Raw genomic sequence first — 23,143 nt, forward strand, 5'->3', positions numbered from 1 at the left:
GTGAGAGGCTTAGACACTCCTGCAGCTTGAAATTCACAGGAAACCTAATTGCACACATCCTAGACTCTAGTTCTATTAAATAAAATTTTAAATATGATACATACTTTTTAAAGTCTGACATATGCTTTTGTTAACAACTCTTTTTTTAATTGGAGTATAATTGCATTACAATATTGTGTTAGTTTCTGCTGTACAATGAAGTGAATCAGCTATATGTATACCTATATCCCCTCCCTCTTGGATCTCCCTCCCACTCCACCCCCCATCCCACCCATCTAGGTCATCAGAGAGCACTGAGCTGAGCTTCCTGTGCTTTATAGCATGTTCCCGCTAGCTATCTATTTCACACATGGTAGTGTATATATGTCAATCCTAATCTCCCAATTTGTCCCACCCTCCCCTTCCCACCCTGTGTCCACATGTCCGTTCTCTATGTCTGCATCTCTATTCCTGCCCTGCAAATAGGTTCATCTGTACCATTTTTCTAGATTCTACATATACGCCTTAATATACGATATTTGTTTTTCTCTTTCTGGCTTACTTCACTCTGTGTGACAGACTTGAGGTCCATCCACGTCTCTACAAATGATCCAATTATTTCCTTTATATGGCTGAGTTATATTCCATTGTATATATGTATCACATCTTCTTTATCCATTCATCTTTTGTTGGACATTTAGGTTGTTTCCATGTCCTGGCTATTGTCAATAGTGCTGCAATGAACACTGGGGTACATGTCTCTTTTTGAATTATGGTTTTCTCAGGGTATATGCCCAGTAGTGGGATTGCTGGGTCATGTGGTAGTTCTATTTTTAATTTTTTAAGGAACCTCCAAACTGTTCTCCACAGTGGCTGTATCAATTTAAATTCCCACCAACAGTGCAAAAGGGTTCCCTTTTCTCCACACCCTCTCCAGCATTAATTTTTTGTAGATTTTTTGATCATGGCCATTCTGACTGGTGTGAGGTGATACCTCATTGTAGTTTTGATTTGCATTTTTCTAATGATTAGTGACGTTGAATATCTTTTCATGTGCCTCTTGGCCATCTGTATGTTTTCTTTGGTGAAAGGTCTATTTAGGTTTTCCAGCCATTTTTTATTTGCATTGTTTGTTTTTTTGATATTGAGCTCCATGAGCTGTTTGTATATTTTGGAAATTGACCCTTTGTCTGTTGCTTCTTTTGCAAATATTTTCTCCCATTCTGAAGGTTGCCTTTTCATCTTGTTTATGGTTTCCTTTGCTGTACAAAAGCTTTTAAGTTTCATTAGGTCCCATTTGTTTATTTTTGTTTTTATGTTCATTACTCTAGGAGGTGGGTTAAAAAAGATCTTGCTGTGGTTTATGTCAAAGAGTGTTTTTCCTATGTTTTCCTCTAAGAGTTTTATAGTGTCCAGTTTTATATTTAGGTCTTTAATCCATTTTGAGTTTACTTTCATGTATGGTGTTAGGTAGTGTTCTAATTTCATTCTTTACATGTAGTTGTCCAGTTTTCCCAGCACCACTTATGAAGAGGCTGTCTTTTCTCCATTGTATATTCTTGCCTCCTTTGTCATAGATTAGGTGACCATATGTGCATGGGTTATCTCTGGACTTTCTATCCTGCATCATCGATCTATATTTCTGTTTTTGTGCCAGTACGATACTGTCTTGATTACTGTGGCTTTGTAGTATAGTTTGACTTGAGGGAGGCTGATTCCTCCAGCACCCTTTTTCTTTCTCAGGATTGCTTTGGCTATTTGGAGTCTTTGTGTTTCCATACAAATTGTAAAATTTTTTGTTCCAATTCTGTGAAGAATGCCATTGGTAATTTTATAGGGATTGCACTGAATCCACTCTTGCCACTCTTATTCAACATAGTTTTGGAAGTCCTAGCCATGGAAATCAAAGAAGAAAAAGAAATAAAAGGAATCCAAATTGGAAAAGAAGAAATAAAACTGTCACTGTTTGCAGATGACATGATACTATATGTAGAAAATCCTAAAGAAGCTACCAGAAAACTACAAGATCTAATCAATGAATTTGGTGAGGTTGCAGGATACAAAATTAATGCACAGAAATCTCTTGCATTCCTATACACTAACAACAAAAAAATCATAAAGAGAAATTAAGGAAACAATCCCATTTACCATTGCAACAGAAATAATAAAATACCTAGGAATAAACCTACCTAAGGAGGCAAAAGACTTGTACTCAGAAAACTATAAAACACTGATGAAAGAAATCAAAGATGAAATACATGGATGGAGAAATATACCATGTTCTTTGATTGGAAGAATCAATATTGTGAAAATGACTATAGATTCAATGTTAACAATTCTTTCAATGTCAAGTGACTAGGAATTTATTAGAAATCTGTGTGCTGAATCCATTAGCCAAGGACAGAAAATAAATGGGAAATATGTGCTTACAGGAGAGAACATGTGCTCCTATCAGGCTGCAGGACGGGCCCTGCGCCACTCTTCAGAGCTCAGGCTCAGAGAGAACCTGGAGAGCTCCAGGGTACAGTGCCCTCCCACACGCTTCTGGCACGGTTTTGCCCAAGTCAGTTGTGGCTACAGAAATGACCAGATGAATAGAAGATGGGTCTAGGAGGAAAAATAGGAGTGGATTTTTAAAAAATCTTTACAGAATACTCAAAGTGGCCTTCAGTTCCAGAAAACAAAGTTTCTTCCTACTTTAGGACATTTATATATCTCTGCAAGTGGGAGGGTCTTGCCACCTCTGGCACAGGTGTCAGTCTGTTATTATACATACAATATAAATAAAATATTCTATGTTATTCTGTATTATAAATAATTCTATATTATAAATTGCATATTCTATAGCATAAAATATTATAATTCTATAATATAGAATTACTATTCTATATTATAAATATGAAATAATAAATGGGTTATTTATTCCCTGAAAGCTTTTCTAAACTTCTCTCTCACCCCCAATCCTCTGGGCTGCCCCCCCAGACAATCCACCTTGAATGGGATCACTGGGATTCTGTAGCAAGGGAGTGAAGGTCCAGGTCCTTTCCAATCTCCAGCCAGGGACAAAGCTCTTCTCTGAGCAGGCACTCACCAGCAGGCAGAAAAGGATTTGTTTTGCAGTCCTTTTCATCTACCTGCCCACCAGAGCCACTAAGGTCTGGAAAACGGGCAATGTGTTAGTAAAAAGTAAATGTTTTTTAGTAGTAAACATGTATACTTCCAAATACAGTCACCATTTTTTGTGATGAGGATTGATAGAATAGAGGGCATCCACTTTGAAGATGGACAGACCTAGATCCAAATTTCTGCTCTTTCATGCTCAGTTATGAGTCTATAAGCAAATTCTCTCTCAGTTTCCTCATCTGAACCATGAATTCAGAATCACCCATCTCACAGAGTTGTAGTAAGGATCAAATGGGACAGTGTGTAAGAAAAGCCTATTGCACATTATATACTCAATATTATTATGTGAGGAAGGATGGAAAGTACATAACATTTTCTGGGTGCCTTGCATTGTGTTTAGAGCTTTGCATACACCATCTCGTTCTACACACACACACACACACAAAGCTGTGAAGTAATTGTTAAAGGATAATTTTTTAAGTTAAAACCATGACTCTCATACAAATATAAAATGAACTTGTATCAGATATTTTACTTAACTTACTATAATTAATAAGAAAACTAGTAAGATACTACAACTGATTCAAGGAGAATTAAAAAAACACATATATAGACAATCAAGAGTATTAAAATGAATTTATAAGTAGATGAAAATTGGTTGATATTCACAGTGATATCAGTCACATTCCACTGGACAAAATATATTTGAATCCCTATGTTCAAAAATCATTTGCATTACTATACTTTTTCTATAATTTACAGAGTTGTAAAATAGCTCAAAGGCATGAAAGGGGCAGGCCCTTGTAGAATCAGATAATCTGGAAGGGTTATCAGACATCCTTTGTATTTTTGCTCATTTCAAAATTTTTCACAGTATATTCTGATATTAACCATTATTATCCCTATTTGCAGTTGACAAACAAAATCATAGTGACCGTGTGATTTGTCTACAGGCGCAAAAAGTGTAATTGGCAGTGTATGGATTCAAACTCATCTTTCATCACTCCAAAATTAGAGTGGCTTTATTTGAAGTACTTGGGTTTGTTTTTTCTTTTATTTTCAGAGGATGAACAATCAATACATACGTCGAGAAGTTTTCTGCTGTGAAACTTGTCATGAGCTCAAAAGCTTCTGGGAGAAAGAAATTAGCAAACAGACTGGTTACCGGGAACTGGAGGAAGATCGTCAGGGAAGGAGTGCCCTGAGAAAGTATGTGGATTGTTTCTTCACTATTTTTTAAGGTAGATTTCCCCAGAAATATACCAGATGTGAAGATGGGGAAGCTGAATTGTTTTCATTACCTACTGTTCTAATAATGCAAATATTGGAGGTGGTATGGTCAAGTCGGTATAGCCACAGACAAAAGGAGAATGAGGCTTAGAAGGAAGACATTTATTATACACACAGCTTTCAGAGAGAGTATCACTGCATGCCACTCAGGGCCACAGGATAAGCACCAGGTTTTGGCCACGTGGCAGAAGATGAAAGCAGAGGGAAAGTCTAAGCCAGAGCCTTTATCAGGGTTTCCAAGGAAAGGCAGAGTAAACAGTTTAGGATTGGCTAGTTTGAATAATTCCTGAGGGTTGTGGGATTTAGGGGGTCTCTAGTTGTCTGGTGCCTGGCCTGGTCTTGGGATGATATAGGGCAGGGGAAATATGGCTTTATCTATGAGAGTTAGATAAGGAGGTGCTTAGGGCCACAGACTCAGGATTGGTTGACATGCAGAAGAAAGCTAGCCCTGTCAAGGGCAGCCAGAAAGCTTTTTAAGATGTCAAAATGTCATAAAATATAGAAAATTAAAGACATGATTAATTCATCTACTCATTTAGTCTTGCTACCATCTATATCAGAGTTTCTCAGCCTCAGCACAACTGACATTTAGGGTCTTATAATTCTTTGTTACTAAGGCAGCTGTCCTATGCTTTGTAAGATGTTTAGCAGCATCCCTCAAAACATTAGATGCTGCTAGTACTCCCCTGCCACATTGTGACAACCAAAAATATCTCCTGACATTGCCAAATGTCCTCTGGAGGGCAAAGTTGCCCCTTATTGAGAACCAATGACTTATAGATATGAGCAAGCTTTTTTTTTGGTGTAAACAAAAATGAGTTTCTGTTATTTATATCTTAATGAACTGAAAAAATCTCTTCCTCACCCTGCCTCTGTTGCCATCCTCAGCACACGAGGACACACTAAATTTCAGAGTTAGGTCAACAGATGTGTGTAAGTGTGAAAGATCCCACATCTGAGATGATACATATTAAGTTTCTTGGAGGAAGAATAATGTGATCTTCCTCTTACTGGCAGTTGAACTTGTTCTAGTCAAAGAAGTCTGCTGAGAGGGGAACATTTATTTACGTGAGAAGACATGTGTCACAAGTGTCAACATTGCTCTGACTAAAAGGGCCAGCACCTGCCCTCACACATGTAGTGCCCTGGAGCAGACAGATCAGCTCAGCTTTTCAGGGACTGTCTGGGTTCTCTGTCCCTAAAGTGGGAACAGCCCAGCCACGCTGTCTATTTGCTGAGATGCCCACTTATAAGTGGAATCGCATCTGTGTGTTCTGCTGGACAGCAAGGCATGTGCTTCCATGTTTCTGAGTATGCTGAGCTGCAAACATGTGTAATTCACATGTGTTGCACCAACATTAACTTCTAAAAACTTTTCTTCAGCTCCTGAGGGGAAATAGCCTCTCTCTATATCCAGAGAAGAGCTCTACCATTATTCCAGTTACATTCCTGGTTGTCCAGCAAGAAAAACCAGGTTTTTCTAAATGCTAAAAGAGTTACATGTTAGAGCACCCAGTCCTGAAGAGTCCAGGGGAGCAAGAAGAGTCAGTTGTATGGTCCCTGCCATCTTCCTCCCCTAGTCCTGGCGCACAAGCCCACTGGGAGCCAGATCCCCACATGAGCCCTGTACTGCATCTTCCTTTCCAGAAGCCCTGGGGTGTGGGATTAAGAGCAAAATTTGCAATATGATCTGCTTTTTTAATGTATAGATGCAGTTTATCCATATGTATAGGGAAAGATTAGAAGAAAATACTCAAATATTAAGAGGGTTATTTTTGACTGGTGGAATGGCAAATTTTGTGTGCATGTGTTCTTCTGTTTTTTCCAAAGTTTCTAAAATGACACTGTACCATATTATAATTAGGAAAAAAGTTATTTAAAAAAGCAACCATTTGCAAGTGGCCCATAGAACAAATGAATTAATTATCCAGGTTCTAATGTGCCCCCTAAAAAGACTCCCTTCAGAGTTTGGAGCAGTTTTCTCTTCCTTCTATAGCCAAGAGAATAAATCTTCAAAATGTGCTCATCATGAAACGTTTTAGCATTGTCTCTCCCAAATAAACGTTTGAGGATGGAGACAGAGCTGCTGCCTTGCTCAGAGAAGAGGAAAATACGCAGAGGCTGGGGGAGGAGTGGCAGCTTCTATGGTCTCCTCCTCTGTTCTTGAGTCTCACTTACCAGAGCTGTTGCCCCCTATCAACTATGAATATAAAACTCAAAAAACCTTCTTAATTTGGTAAACAATGAATGACAACATAGTGGTTTTGTTATTATTTTTGTTCAAAAACAAAAAACAAAAAATACAGCCACATATATCCCAGATGAACCAAGTTGCACAGAAAGAATATAAATATTTTTAAACCAAAACCAGAATGTCAGAATATTTGCTTAAATATTGCTTATGTAAGCAAACAGTTTGAAATATTGTCCTAGAATAATTATCTTCCAGGATACACTTGACCAGACCAATGAATGGCATAAAACCTTGGGTCCCTATTTCACCTAAGGCTATGGCTTTCCAAAATGCTTATATGTAAGTGCTTAACCTGAGACACACACATAACACTGACACCTTTTGTTATTTTACCCTCCATTTATAAAAGTGGCAATTTCAAGCCACTGTGCAATCAAGAAATGTTCTAAATAAACAGTAGAAGACAAAAACCTCAAAAAAAAAACCTCAAAGTTTTCCACCAACGCCTTTGCTGATAGTAGAACAGAGCCAATAATGCCTTATGTTCCTCAGCTGGGCTAACCGGCAAGGCCTTGTGCCAAAGCTGAGTAGAGTGGAAACAGGTGTTTCACCATGGACATGCTCATTAGCACATGCCTACAGGTTCACTGACTGAGAGGAATGCAACCAGAGCTGCAGAGAATCCATTTAACCTAGGAACACATGTGTGTGGAAGAAGCCCTGGAGGTGAGATCACAAGCCAAAGTGGGTGGCCTCAGAACTAGAAACCCTCTTACTCTCTCTGAGTCTGGCTAGAAAGAAGCAACACAGCAGGCGTCAGTTCCCTGGAGAAGTTGAAGTCTGTTTGCAAATAACTGATTGAGGCAATTTGAGAGAAGTCAAGTGTACTGTAGGTACAATGAACAAATCTCCTGGTGTGTTGGGACAGTCCAGGTGTATGTATATCAATTTGTTATAATTATGAATTGTGCTCCCTTTTATTTCCAAAGTATCTCAATTTAGATGATAAATTATATGAACACCTAAGCCTAAATAACCAGCCTGTAACTATAACTGAGTAAATGTACAATGCTTATATGAAGATAATAATGTTTTAATGCAAGAAGTATGATCTTCAAAATACCTCTTCAGAACTTAGCAGAGCTCAGAGTGTCTAAGTGAGGAGAGGGGTTTATCAGGCCTCACCCCAAGACCACTCACCTCCCTCTGCTTTGATTCCTACTTATCAGTTATGTCAATCAGGATGCTTTCAGAAGCAGGTAACAAAATATCCAACTCATAATCTCCAAGCCAGATGAAATCATCATTTCAAACTTTTTATAAGATTTAGTCTACGAAAAATAACCAGTGAGAAAAATTTTAGTTAGTTTTTCCATTCAAACTGAGAGGGTGAGGTATATGGCTGGTAAACTGAGTTGTTCAGAGCAGTATGCTGAGCTGCTCCGTGACCAGACCCAGCTGGTGAGCTGAAGGTCAAAGGGAACCAGGATCAGGCCCATCTCTCCCCACTATGGAAAAACCACTGTAAAGGCATGTTCATTATTACACAGGAACAGGGGCAGCAAAAGCATCATCTGACCTTTCATATTAAAACAAAAGCACAGAGATTATGATTATAGTGTGAAACCTAAATTGGGAGATCAAGGACTCAGTAAATTATAAATTCCTTGATGACAAGGATTATTATTTTACTGCTCTTCTTTACATATTGAGGTAGCCACAGAGGTGCTCTAAACTTGCAATGGGGAGAAAGTTGACTAAGAGCCCTAGGTGCTGCCTTTCTGGATCTGCCATTTTATTTGAGCTGAGGCCACATTTACCCCTGACTGCTCTAGCCAATGACTGAGCATGGCAGGGGTAGCTAGTCCTGGTAAATTCCTGTGTGACAGAACTCCTCTACTGGGAAACTTTTACCCAGGGACTCCTCATCAGCTCAGCTAAGCTTTCCCAGAACTATGCTGTGGTTCAGGCCTTTTCCTACCCAATCATTCCTTACTTCTCACTCTCCTTTCACAGGTGTTAGACCAGCATGCTAATCTGAAGGCTATCCCTTACCATTTCTGTTTCTTCCCCCAACCCCTGCTTTATTTTTCATGGTTGATTCCTTTGAATCTGCTTCTTGGAGGACCCAAACTGGCACATATCTTTAGGGCCTAGCAAGCACATGATAGAAAAAAAAAAAAAAACTAATTATGTGCCCAGTTGATCTTCTGTGGTTCTTAGTAAGGACATTGTGATTCTGGTTTGTGATTCTGGCTTATGGTTCTTAAAAAAAGTCCTCCTTTCTAGTCAAATCTCATACTTATCAAGCAGAATCTGTGTTCCTAGATATTAATTACAACTCCACAAATCAGATGAATCTAGAACAATAAATAGTAAATATCATTTGGTCTCCATTTGAAAAGTGAGGTCAGTATTTCTAGACTTAAGGAAAAAAATGTTCTCTTCAAGTTTAATGTCAGTTTTATTGCTCCTCTGCTGTATCTGACTCTGTATACCAATTTTTAAGCATTATCTTTCTCATATTGACCTTCCTTACTATAAAAGAAAAGATCCATATATACACTTATATTCACCAGCTTACTGAGAGCACAAAGATAAAGAGAAGCAACACAGTGATGAAAGATATTGACCAGAAAGGGGCAGGAAACAGTCTAAATACTCATAAAATAGGATTTAATGGGAACTAGGTAGATAGTGGCATCTATCATCCATCTGGCAATAAATGGTGATATAGCTAATACAAAAAGTGAATAAATGTGTCATAAACCCCAGATTCCTAAATTCTGTTCCTAGAATAAATTCGTCATTCCAAATGTGTTAATTTGGTTCCTCCAAGAAGCAGAGGGCAAGATGAAATTAGATGGGTGTGAGATTTATTGGGGGAAGCACCTGTGAGAGAAAAATGGGAAGCAAGTTATGGTGTGCTGGTAACATTTAATGACTGTCTCTCTGTGAAAAAAGTGTATACACATATATGTGTACATAATTTTATTATGAATTTTACTTTTATAAAGATGTGTGACATATACTTTACAAATAAGAATAAAACATGCAATGCTCTTTATTACACATTTCATATATCCAGCTGATTCTCACAGCATCCTTCTATGGGTTTTTGCCAACCTTTTGTCTCTATAGCCAACATATGGTTGCAATTCAGCCACAATAGGACAAAATCAGACAACGAATAAATATTTAATTACTATACAATTCAGCAAAGTCAGATTGTTAAGGATGTTAGTTTTCTAGTGCCAGAAGAGCTTTTCCACATTCTTTTTCTGCCATTCACAACATAATAGTTATAGAAGACAGGGCACACTTCTAAGTTTAATCTGCATTATTAAGATTTTCTCCATCACTTTCTTAAATCTAGATGAGGGGTCGGCAAATATTTCCTATAAAGGACAAAGTAGTAAATATTTTGGGCTTTGTGCTCTATGTTGCAACTACTCAATCCTGCCATTGTATGAAAGCAGTCACAGACAACAGTCACAAATGGGCAGGGCTGTGTTCTGATAAAACTTTATTTACAAAAACAGGCAATTGGCCAGCAGGATCTCTGAGTAACACATTTTCATACCCACCACACCAAGGAAAAGTTAAAGCCCCTTTAATTAATGATGAATTCACATTATATTATGCCCCTACAGTTCAATGAAACATATAGGCAGCAACCTTTATTACTGAGCTTTAAAAGACCCCAGGTGACAAAAGTCATGTACATTTGGAGGCAGATTTATTTACGGAGCCTTTCAGAGATGCTTAACAACGGGAGCTTGTGAGCTTGGATATTTCCCAGGTTGGAGAGGTTGATTGCAAATAAAATAACAAGATGATTACTTAATAACCATAATGAAGGAATATAATTATTAAAATTACTAATAGGTGGATCTTAATACAAGGTCATATAATCTCAATAAATCATCACTTCTTAAGAAAAATGTGCATGGACCTATGTCCACTAATGGGAGAGCAGCAGTTACATGTTTTATCTTCCCTTTCAAACCGGCAAACTATATTTCTATGTCATTCATTCTATTTAAAGTTGAGGTAGAATGAGGATGATATCCCCCCATGTCCCTATTCTCTCAGTATTTCAACTTTTAATCCTTGGTTGCTAATGTGCTTAAGCAACATCACCACCAAACAACAGGCCAACATTCCAAATTCTTTCCATTCTTTCTTGGGCCCATAATTGAGCAGAGTTTTACATAAGAAGTTTCTTGGAGTCAGTTTGATAGTAGGTGCCTACAGCTTTCAAACTATTTATACCCTCTAGTTATTCACCTCTGGGGATCTTTTCAAAGAAAGTAGACTGGTATATGGAAAGAGTATTAATTATTATCATACTCATTTTAGGGTTATTTACAAGAGTAAACAAGGTTGAATCCAATTTTTCTTTATTCATTATTGTGGATTCTAATTTATCCATAATAATCATGCATTGCTTTAGCATTGTTATGAACTGTGTCCCCCCAGATTCATATGTGGAAGTCCTAACCACCAGCTCCTTAGAATGTGACTGTATTTGGAGATAGGGCCTTTAAAACAAGTGACAGTTAAAGTGAGAGCTTTTAGGGTGGGACCCGATCCGAGTAACTGTTGTCCTTATAAGAAGAAGAGGTTATGATACACAAAGAGACACCAGGGATGCACAAACACAAAGGAAAGGCCACATGAGGATGGAGCAAGAAGGACATCTGCATGTAAAGGAGAGAGGCCTTGGGAGAAATCAAACCTGTTAACACCTTGATCTTGAACTATCACCCTCCAAAACTGAGACAATAATTGTCTGTTGTTTAAGCCTGGTATTTTGTTATGGCAGCCCTATTAAATGATTTATCCAACTTAAGAAACTAACCAAGCATATATTTTTTTAACATCTTTATTGGAGTATAATTGCTTTACAATGGTGTGTTAGTTTCTGCTTTATAACGAAGTGAATCAGCTATACATAAACATATATCCCTGTATCTCCTCCTTCTTGTGTCTCCCTCCCATCCTCCCTATCCCACCTCTCTAGGTCATGGCAAAGCACCAAGCTGATCTCCCTGTGCTATGCAGCTGCTTCCCAGTAGCTATCTATTTTACATATGGGAGTATATTTAAGTCCATGCCACTCTCTCTTCGTCCCAGCTTACCCTTCCACTTCCCCGTGTCCTAAGGCCATTCTCTAGGTCTGTGTCTTTATACCTGTCCTGCCCCTAGAATCTTCAGAACCATTTTTCTTCAGATTCCATATATACATGTTAGCATATGGTATTTATTATTCTCTTTCTGACTTACTTCACTCTGTATGAGAGACTCCAAGTCCATCTACCTCACTACAAATAACTCAGTTTTGTTTCTTTTTGTGGCTGAGTAATATTCCATTGTATATATGTGCCACATCTTCTTTATTCATTCATTTGTCAATGGACACTTAGGTTGCTTCTATGTCCTGGCTATTGTAAATAGAGCTGCAATGAACATTGGGTACATGACTCTTCTTGAATTATGGTTTTCTCAGGGTATATGCCCAGTAGTGGGATTGCTGGGTCATATGGTAGTTTTATTTTTAGTTTTTTAAGGAACCTCCATACTGTTCTCCATAGTGGCTGTATGAATTTACATTCCCACCAACAGTGCAAGAGGGTTCCCTTTTCTCCACACCCTCTCCAGCATTTATTGCTTGCAGATTTTTTTATGATGGCCATTCTGACTGGTGTGAGGTGACACCTCATTGTAGTTTTGTTTTGAATTTCTCTATGATTAGAGATGTTGAGCATCCTTTCATGTGTTTGTTGGCAATCTGTATATCTTCTTTGGAGAAATGTCTATTTAGGTCTTCTGCCTGTTTTTGGATTGGGTTGTTTGTATTTTTGTTGTTGAGCTGCATGAGCTGCTTGTAAATTTTGGAGATTAATCATTTGTCAGTTGCTTCATTTGCAAATATTTTCTCCCATTCTGAGGGTTGTCTTTTCATCTTGTTTATGGTTTCCTTTACTGTGCAAAAGCTCTTAAGTTTCATTAGGTCCCATTTGTTTATTTTTGTTTTTATTTCCATTTCTCCAGGAGGTGGGTCAAAAAGGATCTTGCTGTGATTTATGTCATAGAGTGTTCTGCCTCTGTTTTCCTCTAAGAGTTTGATAGTGTCTGGCCTTACATTTAGGTCTTTAATCCATTTTGAGTTTATTTTTGGGTGTGCTGTTAGGGACTGTGCTAATTTCATTCTTTTACATGTAGCTGTCTAGTTTTCCCAGCCCCACTTATTGAAGAGGCTGTCTTTTCTCCATTGTATATTCTTGCCTCCTGTATCAAAAATGAGGTGACCATAGGTGCTTAGGTTTATCTCTGGGCTTTCTATCCTATTCCATTGATCTATATTTCTGTTTTTGTGCTGGTACCATACTGTCTTGATTACTGTAACTTGGTAGTATAGTCTGAAGTCTGGGAGCCTGATTGCTCCAGCTCCGTTTTTCTTTCTCAAGATTGCTTTGGCTATTTGGGGTCTTTTGTGTTGCCATACAAATTGTGAAATTTTTTGTTCTAGTTCTGTGAAAAATACCATTAGTAGTTTGATAGGGATTGCATTGAATCTGTAAATTGCTTTGCGTAGTATAGTCATTTTGACAATATTGATTCCGCCAATCTAAGAACATAGTATATCTTACCATCTGTTTGTGTCATCTTTAATTTCTTTCATCAGTGTCTTATAGTTTTCTGCATACAGGTCTTTTGTCTCCTTAGGGAGGTTTATTCCTAGTTAATTTATTCTTTTTGTTGCAGTGGTAAATGGGAGTGTTTACTTAATTTCTCTTTCTTATTTTCATCATTATTGTATAGGAATGCAAGAGATTTCTGTACATTAATTTTGTATCCTGCTGCTTTACCAAATTCATTGATTAGCTCTAGTAGTTTTCTGGTTGCAACTTTCGGATTCTCTATGTATAGTATCATGTCATCTGCAAACAGTGACAGCTTTACTTCTTCTTTTCCGATTTGAATTCCTTTTTCTTCTCTGATAGCTGTGGCTAAAACGTCCAAACTATGTTGAATAATAGTGGTGAGAGAGGATAACCTTTTCTCTTTCTTATCGTAGAGGAAATGGTTTCAATTTTTCATCATTGAGGATGATGTTGGCTGTGGGTTTGTCATATATGGCCTTTATTATGTTGAGGTAAGTTCCCTCTATGCCTACATTCTGGAGTGTTTTTGTCATAAATGGGTGTTTAATTTTGTTGAAAGCTTTTTCTGCATCAATTGAGATGATGATATGATTTTTCTCCTTCAATTTGTTAATATGGTTTATCACATTGATTGATTTGCATATATTGAAGAATCCTTGCATTCCTGGGATAAACCCGACTTGATCAGGGTGTACAATCCTTTTAATGTGCTATTGGATTCTGTTTGCTAGTATTTTGTTGAGGATTTTTGCATCTACGTTCATCAGTGACATTGGCCTGTAGTTTTCTTTCCTTGTGACATCTTTGTCTGGTTTTGGTATCAGGGTGATGGTGGCCTCGTAGAATGAGTTTGGGAGTGTTCCTCCCTCTGCTATATTTTGGAAGAGTTTAAGAAGGATAGATGTTAGCTCTTCTCTAAATGTATGATAGAATTCATCTGTGAAGCCATCTGGTTCTGGGCTTTTATTTGTTGGAAGATTTTTAATCACAGTCCCAATATCAGTGCTTGTGATTGGTCTGTTTATGTTTTCTGTTTCTTCCTGGTTCAGTCTCGGAAGGTTGTGCTTTTCTAAGAATTTGTAGATTTCTTCCAGGTTGTCCTTTTTATTGGCATAGAGTTACTTATAGTAATCTCTCATGATCCTTTGGATTTCTGCAGTGTGTGTTGTAACTTCTCCTTTTTCATTTCTAATTCTATTGATTTGAGTCTTCTCCCTTTTTTTCTTGATGAGTCTGGCTAATGGTTTATCAATTTTACCTTTTCAAAGAACCAGCTTTTAGTTATATTGATCTTTGCTATTGTTTCCTTCATTTCTTTTTCATTTATTTCTGATATGATCTTTATGATTTCTTTCCTTCTGCTAATTTTTTGTTGTTGTTGTTGTTCTTCTTTCTCTAATTGTTTAGGTGTAAGGTTAGGTTGTTTATTTGAGATGGTTTTTTTTTTTTTTTTGAAATTGGATTATATTGCTATAAATTTCCCTCTTAGAACTGTTTTTGCTGCATCCCATAGGTTTTGGGTCATTGTGTTTTCATTGTCATTTGTTTCTAGGTATTTTTTGATTTCCTCTTTGATTTCTTCAGTGATCTCTTGGTTATTTAGTAATGTGTTGTTTAGCCTCCATATGTTTGTATATTTTACAGATTTTTTTCCTGTAATTGTTATGTAGTCTCAGGGTGTTGTGGTCAGAAAAGATATTTGATATGATTTCAATTTTCTTAAATTTACCAAGGCTTGATTTGTGACCCAAGATATGATCTATCCTGGAGAATGTTCCATGAGCACTTGAGAAGAAAGTGTATTCTGTTGTTTTTGGTGCGAATGTCCTATAAATATCAATTAAGTACATCTTGTTTAATGAGTCATTTAAAGCTTGGGTTTTCTGATTTATTTTCATTTTGGATGATCTGTCCATTGGTGAAAGTGGGGTGTTAAAGTCCCCTACTATGATTGTGTTACTGTCGATTTCCCATTTTATGGCTGTTAGCATTTGCCTTATGTATTGAGGTGCTCCTATGTTGGGTGCATAAATATTTACAATTGTTATGTCTTCCTCTTGGATTGATCCCTTGATCTTTATGTAGTGTCCTTCTTTGTCTCTTCTAATAGTCTTTATTTTACAGTCTATTTTACCTGATATGAGAATTTCTACTCCAGCTTTCTTTTGATTTCTATTTGCATGGAATATCTTTTTCCATCACCTCACTTTCAGTCTGTATGTGTCCCTAGGTCTGAAGTGTTTCTCTTGTAGACAACATATATATGGGTCTTGTTTTTGTATCCATTCAGCCAGCCTATATCTTTTTGTGGGAACATTTAATCCATTTACATTTAAGGTAATTATCAATATGTATGTTCCTGTTATGATTTTTTTAATTGTTTGGGTTTGTTATTGTAGGTCTTTTCCTCCTCTTGTGTTTCCTGCCTAGAGAAGTTCCTTTAGCATTTGCTGTAAAGCTGGTTTGGTGGTGCTGAATTCTCTTAGCTTTTGTTGTATGTAAAGGTTTTAATTTCTCTGTCGAATCTGAATGAGATCCTTGCTGGGTAATCTTGGTTGTTGGTTTTTCCCTTTCATCACTTTAAATATGTCTTGCAATTTCCTTCTAGCTTGCAGAGTTTCTGCTGAGAGATCAGCTGTTAACCTTATGGGGATTCCCTTGTCTGTTATTTGTTGTTTTTCCCTTGCTGCTTTTAATATTTTTTCTTTGTATTTAATTTTTGATAGTTTGATTTATATTCGTCCTGGCATGTTTCTCCTTGGATTTGTCCTGTATGGGAATCTCTGCACTTCCTGGACTTGATTGACTCTTTCCTTTCCCATATTATGGACGTTTTCAACTATAATCTCTTCAAATATTTTCTCAGTCCCTTTCTTTCTCTCTTCTTCTTCTGGGACCCCTATAAATAGAATGTTGGTGAGTTTAATATTGTCCCAGAGGTCTCTGAGACTGTCCTCAGTTCTTTTCATTCTTTTTTCTTTATTCTGCTCTGCAGTAGTTATTTCCACTGTTTTATCTTGCAGATCACTTATCTGTTCTTCTGCCTCAGTTATTCTGCTATTGATCCCATCTAGAGTATTTTTCATTTCATTTATTGTTTTGTTCATCATTGTTTGTTTCATCTTTAGTTCTTCTAGGTACTTGTTAAATGTTTCTTGCATTTTGTCTATTCTATTTCCAAGATTTTGGATCATCTTTACTGTCATTATTCTGAATTCTTTTTCAGGTAGACTGCCTATTTCCTCTTCATTTGTTAGGTCTGGTGGGTTTTTGCCTTGCTCCTTCATCTGCTGTGTGTTTCTCTGTCTTCTTATTTTGCTTAACTTACTGTGTTTGGGGTCTCCTTTTCACAGGCTGCAGGTTTGTAGTTCCCTTGTTTTTGGTGTCTTCCCCCAGTGGCTGTTGGTTCAGTGGATTGTGTAGGCTCCCTACTGGAGGGAACTGGTGCCTGTGTTCTGGTGGATAAGGCTGGATCTTGTTTTTCTGGTGGGCAGGACCACGTCCGGTGGTGTGTTTTGGGATGTCTGTAACCTTATTATGATTTTAGGCAGCCTCTCTGCTAATGGGTAGGGTTGTGTTCCTGTCTTCCTAGTTGTTTGGCATAGGGTGTCCAGCACTGTAGCTTGCTGGTTATTCAGTGGTGCTGTGTCTTAGCGTTGAGAAGGAGATCTCTGGAAGAGCTTTCACTGTTTGATATTACATGGAGCTGGGAGGTCTCTGGTGGACCAATGTCCTGAACTTGGCTCTCCCACCTAAGAGGCACAGGCCTGACACCCAGCCGGAGCACCAAGACCCTGTTAGCCACATGGCTCAGAATAAATGGGAGAAAAAAAGAAAGAGAGAAAAAAGAAAGAAAAAGAAAGAAAATTATTAAAATAAAAAATTTTTAAAGTATTAAAATTTAAAAAATTAGAAAGTGATTATAAAAGTAGAAAGAGAGAGCAACCAAACCAAAAAACAAATCCACCATAGATAACAAGCATTAAAAACTATATTAAAAAAAAACACGGAAAAACAGACAGAACCCTAGGACAAATGCTAAAAGCAAAGCTATACAGATAAAATCACACAAGAAGCATACCCATACACACTCAGAAAAAGAGAAAAAGGAAATATATATATATGTATCTATTTTAAAAAAAAGAAAGAGAGCAACCAAATCAATAAACAAATCTAGCAATGATAATAAACTCTAACTACTAAACTAAGATAAACATAAAACCAGAAACCAGTCTGTCGCATACAGCAAACCTCAAGTCTACTCTTGCTCCCAAAGTCCACCGCCTCAATTTTGGGATAATTCGATGTCTATTCAGGTATTCCACAGATGCAGGTACATCAAGTTGATTGTTGAGATTTAATCTGTTGCTCCTGAGGCTGCTGGGAGAGATTTCCCTTTCTCTTCTTTGTTAGCACAGCTCCTGGGGTTCAGCTTTGGATTTGGCCCCACCTGTGCACATAAGTCTCCTGAGGGCGTCTGTTCCCGCCCAGACAGGATGGGTTTAAAGGAGCAGCTGATTTGTGGATTCTGGCTCACTCAGGCTGGGGGAGGTCGGGGTACGGAATGCGGGGTGTCTGGCTCACTCAGGTTGCGGGGAGTTCAGGGTACGGAATGCGGAGTGAGCCTGTGGCAGCAGAGGCCAGCGTAACATTGCAACAGCCTGAGGTGCACCATGTGTTGTCCCAGGGAATTTGTCCCTGGATCACGGGACCCTGACAGTGGTGGGCTGCACAGTCTCCTATGAGGGGAGATGTGGATAGTGAGCTGTACTTGCACACAGGCTCCTTGGTGGCTGCAGCAGTAGCCTTAGTGTTTCATGCCCATCTCTGGTGTTTGTGCTGATAGCCGTGGCTCATGCCCGTCTCTGGAGCTCATTTAGGTGGTGCTTTGAATCCCCTCTCCTTGCGCACCCTGAAACAATCTCTTGCCTCTTAGGCAGGTCCAGAGGTTTTCCCGGACTCCCTCCCGGCTAGCTGTGGCACACTAGCCCCCTTCAGGTTGTGTTCACACAGCCAACCCCAGTCCTCTCCCTGGGGTCTGCCTCTGAAGCCTGAGCCTCAGCTCCCAGCTCCTGCCCACCCCGGAGGGTGAGCAGACAAGCCTCTGAGGCTGGTGAGTCCTGGTTAGCAGTGATCCTCTGTGTGGGAATCTCTCCACTTTGCCCTCTGCACCCCTGTTGCTGCGCTCTGCTCTGTGGCTCCGAAGCTTCCCCCGCCCCCCGCCACACCCCGTCTCCGCCTGTGAAGGGGCTTCCTAGTGTGTGGAAACTTTTCCTCCTTCACCGCTTCCTCCCAGATGTGCAGGTCCCATCCCTATTCTTTTGTCTCTGTTTTTTCTTTTGCCCTACCCAGGTACGTGGGGGAGTTTCTTGCCTTTTGGGTAGTCTGAGGTCTTCTGCCAGCATTCAGTGGGTGTTCTGTAGGAGTTGTTCCACATGTAGATGTATTTCTGATGTATCTGTGGGGAGGAAGGTGATCTCCACATCTTACTACTCTGCCATCTTGAAAGTCTCCCCAAGTGTATACTTTTTAATACTAGTGTCCTTCACACTTAGGCTCCTAGATCTGCTCTCCAGAGAAAACTGACATCAACAGTTTCTCATATATATCTCTCCAAAACTTTAGTTTTTCTAAGCAAATAAATAAGTGTGCTGTATTTTTATGCAAAATGGGATCTACACAATCTTCAATATTCTGCACTTTCCTTTTTTAATTTTTAAAAAAATTTTTATTGGAGTATAGTTTCTTTACAATATTGTTTTAGTTTATAATGTGCAGCAGAGTGAATCAGCTATACATATACATATATCCCCTTTTTTTGGATTTCTTTCTCATTTAGGTCACCACAGAGCACTGAGTAGAGTTCCCTGTGCTATACAGTAGGTTCTCATTAGTTATCTATTTTATACATAGTATTAATATGCACCTTCCTTTTTTAACTTATGCTATCTTGGAAGTTTTTCTATATTGGCACTTTCAGTACTTCTTTAATGTTTTCCACAATAATGATGTGACAATTAATTTAAACAATCACACTGAAGGACATTTAGGTTGTTTTTCATTTTTTGGCTTTACAAACAATGTTGTAATAAGAATACTTGTATATACATTATTCATACATGGATAAGCATTATGGGATAAGTTCATAGAAATGAAGATATGTCAAAAGATGAGTGTTTTAAATTTTGATAGCTATTGCCTCCTTGTCTTGCAAAGAGGTTGTTTTAAACTTCCACTCTAAGCATGGGAATGCCAATTCCCACAGTCACTCACACTGTGTGTTGTCAAACTCTTAATCATTGTTAATCTGACAGGTGAAAATGGCATCTCACTGTTTTAAAATGAATTTAATTAATTATAGGTTTGGTTGAGATCTTTTCATATGCATAGGAACTAGCTGGATTTCTTCTTCAGAAACTGCCTTTGTATAGCCTCTGCCTGTTTGATTATAGACTTTCTTTTTCTTAATTGATTTATAAGCACCATGCATTTCTTTTCTTTTTGTGTACAGATCTATGAGTTTGACAAATGCTCAGAGTCATGTAATCACCACAGTCAAGATATAGAATAGTTCCATCACTCTGAAAAATTCCCTTAAGCTTCTCCTTTGTGGTCAACTCCTCTCCCAATTTCCAGTCCATAGCAACCACTGATCTGTACTTCATCCCTATAGTTTTGCCTTTTCCAGAATGTCATAAATGAATTATACAGTATGTAGTCTTTTGTGTCTGGCTCTTTTCACTTAGCACAATGTACTTGGGATTTTTTCTTCTTGTTGTGTGTATCAATTGTGTACATCCATTCCTTCTCATTGCTGAGTACTTTTCTGTGGTAGGGATGTATCACAATTTGGTGATCCACTCCCCACTGAAGGACATTTAGGTTGTTTCCAGTTTTGGGTGACTATAAATAAAAGTGCTGTAAACATTCACATATAGATTTCTGTGTGAAGATAAATTTCTATTTCTCTTGAGCAAATAGGATTGAAATTACTGGGTCATAGGGCAAGTGTATGGTTAACTGTATAAGAAACTGCCAAACTGTTTTACAAACTGCACCGTTTTGCATTTTAATAGCATGTAAAAGAGTTCCAGTTAGTCAGCATCCTGGCCAACACTTGGTTTGAGTTTTGTTGTGAGGATTTTTTGGTTTGGGGGGTGGGGGTTGGTTTTTGGTTTTGCCAGGGGAGGTAGGGGGAAAGAGTTGGTTTTTTATTTGTTTGTTTGTTTTGGTTATTCTATGAGGTAAGTGGTACCTCATTGTTGTTTTAATTTGCATTTTCCTAATTATGTTGAGCATCTTTTACATGTTTATTTGCCACCCATATTACTTCTTTAGGAAAATGTCTGTTCAAATATTTTCCTCATTATATTACTTTCTTATCATTGAGTTTGAAACTATATATATTCTGGAAATAATTCCCTTATCAGATATGTGACTTGCAAATATTTTCTCCCTGTTTGTGGCTTGTCTTTTATTCTCTTTACAGTATCTTTCACAGAACAAATTGTTTTAATTTTGATGAAGCCCAAATTTTTTATTCTTTTATGAGTCAGGCTTTTTGTAATGTATATAAGAATTTTTTCCTTATCCCAAGGTCATGAAGATATTATTTTGTGGCTTTTTTCTTGAAGCCTTGGTCTTACATTTTACATTCATGTCTATGATCCATTTTTAGTTAATTTTGTATAAGATGTGGAGTGTGGATCAAAGGCCATTTTTTAATATGGATATATAATGTTCCAGCATCATTTATTGGAAAAAAAATACTATCCTTCCTCCATTGAGCTGCCTTTGTACTTTGTCAGAAATCAATTGGCTATATTTGTGTATGTTTATTTCCACACCATTCTGTTCCATTGATCTGTTTCTTCCTTCACCAATGCTACACTGTCTTGATGATGGTAGCTTTACATTAAGCCTCAAAATCATGTAGTATGAGTCTCCCATCTTTCTTCTACTTTAAAATTGTTTTGGCTAATTGACTTCTTTTGCCTTTCCATATAAAATTTAGAATCAGCTTGTTGATAGCTACAGAAAAGTCCTGCTGGTATTTTGATTGATATTACTCTGAATCCGCATACCAATGTAGGAAGGAATAAATTTTGGAGAAAACTACATATTCATAGACTGCTCATTACTCTACTGATTTTTTTCTTCATTAATTTGTAAAAGCCATTTATTTCTCTTAAAAAATATTCTTCAGAAGGAAAAAAACCCAAAACACAAAAAACTTCTCTGGACCAGCACATGTCTAGACAAATGCACTAACCACGTATATTGTTTCCCCTCTTCAGGCTCAGAGAAGAATGGAAGCAGAGACTGGAGAAAAGGCTGGGGATGTTGGACAATCCTGATGGGAAGGAAAAGCAGGCAAACACTGTGGGCTGAGAGCTTCCTGCCTCATCCACTTCAAAGATAACAAGCCACCAAGGGCACTTTTCTAAGAGAAAAAACTAGCACCCAAATTATGTTGACTTACTAAGCAGGACACTCTCTATTTGCTCTCGCATTTGTGAGGGGATTTACATGTGAAACCTCCCCCAGTGCTAATGGGAGTCTTTATCCAACTGAATCCTCCCTGCCACAGAGGACAGGATGACCTCCAAAGGGATAAGAAGCTCGGGTTATCTAATATAAAAACCTCTTTGAGTTAACATGTAATGTAATTTATTTCCACATTTTCTTCTCATGTAAAAAATCTTGTTATTTTATCCAAGCTTACCAGGGGCAATGACCTTGTTGGGAAACTGGCTTACCTAGGTCTTCTGGAAAAACATAGTCATACAATCTGTTTTCCTGTTCTCCCTTTTTTGTGAAGACAGAAATGCTACTGCTTACAGAAAGAAAGCTGTTATTATGAAAAGAATAATTTTTTAACATTATGGTTTGAAAATGAACTGAACTAAATTATTTTCTCTTCATATAAATTGGATTTTTTTTAAATAAACATTTAATTAGAAACATGCAGTGAAAGCAAAATAATGCTTAATAAACTTGGTTGTCGTGCCCTCACTGGTGTGTGCCCTGTGTTAACCCCTCACGCCTGTCGTGGTTAGTTCTCTGCTGCTATAGCAAGTGTCAGCTCCAAGCTGTCTTTAGAATGTTTTGGAATTTAAAGTCACTTTCACTGCAGCCTCCTCTCAGGCCCACAGCATGATCATGGTCACAGATCAGGAGGGACTCTGTCAATCACAGGAACTAGGGCTCCTCTACCCAGGGATTCCTCACAGGGGACAGGAGCAGAGTGGGAAGCCTGAGGCAGCCTCTGGCCAGAGGGACCCAGAGAATGACACAGACAATGCTGGGGAGGGTATCACAGCACTCACAGATGCTATGTGGTGGCATAAACTGCTGTCCCTGTAAAACTAAAAGAGATCCTTATGGCTGAGAGGTCCACAGGGTGGCAACAGGGTTGGAGAGGTGATTCCACATCCCCACAGTTATGAGATCCAGGGTACAATGTTCAGGTCTTTGCTATAGGCTCTTATCCAATTCAGATGTAACAAAGCAGTAAATTACAGCTGGGAAAATCTGAGCAAAGTTTGGGAAAAGAAGCTAATAATAAAATAGAATTTTAGTAAGGACAGAGAACCATGGGAATAGATATCAGGATACATAACCACATCTGAGAGTCAGCGAAAGCCCCCTGAGAAACTGATGTTTAAGCTGAAACATAAAAATGAGTAAGAGTCATGCAGAAGAAAAGAAACAGCATGTGTGAAGAACTAAAGAGGAGCAGGAGGGCTGCAGAGTGGAGGGGGCCTGGGGGTCCTGGGAGGTGAAGAACCAGGAAATGTGTCTGTGACACAGAATGAGGAGGGCAGCTGTTTTATAGGAGGGTGGAGACATGAGCAGGGGCCTCTGGGGCCCAAGCTAAAGATCC

At 38.2% G+C, this 23,143-nt stretch overlaps 1 protein-coding gene across 1 annotated transcript; it reads left to right on the forward strand.

The window, feature by feature from the left end:
* The first annotated feature begins 4,168 nt into the window (after window positions 1-4,168).
* On the forward strand, window positions 4,169-21,648 carry LOC114883814 (protein FAM240B-like). Its single transcript, XM_029201875.1, has 2 exons — window positions 4,169-4,311; window positions 21,555-21,648. Exons 1-2 carry the CDS (start codon window positions 4,169-4,171, stop codon window positions 21,646-21,648), a joined length of 237 nt encoding a protein of 78 aa, XP_029057708.1.
* The last annotated feature ends 1,495 nt before the right edge of the window (window positions 21,649-23,143 follow it).

The sequence above is a fragment of the Monodon monoceros genome, unplaced genomic scaffold (assembly GCF_005190385.1).
Source record: "Monodon monoceros isolate NGI ecotype Baffin Bay Population unplaced genomic scaffold, NGI_Narwhal_1 Super_Scaffold_5, whole genome shotgun sequence".
NCBI classification, from domain to species: Eukaryota; Metazoa; Chordata; class Mammalia; order Artiodactyla; family Monodontidae; genus Monodon; species Monodon monoceros.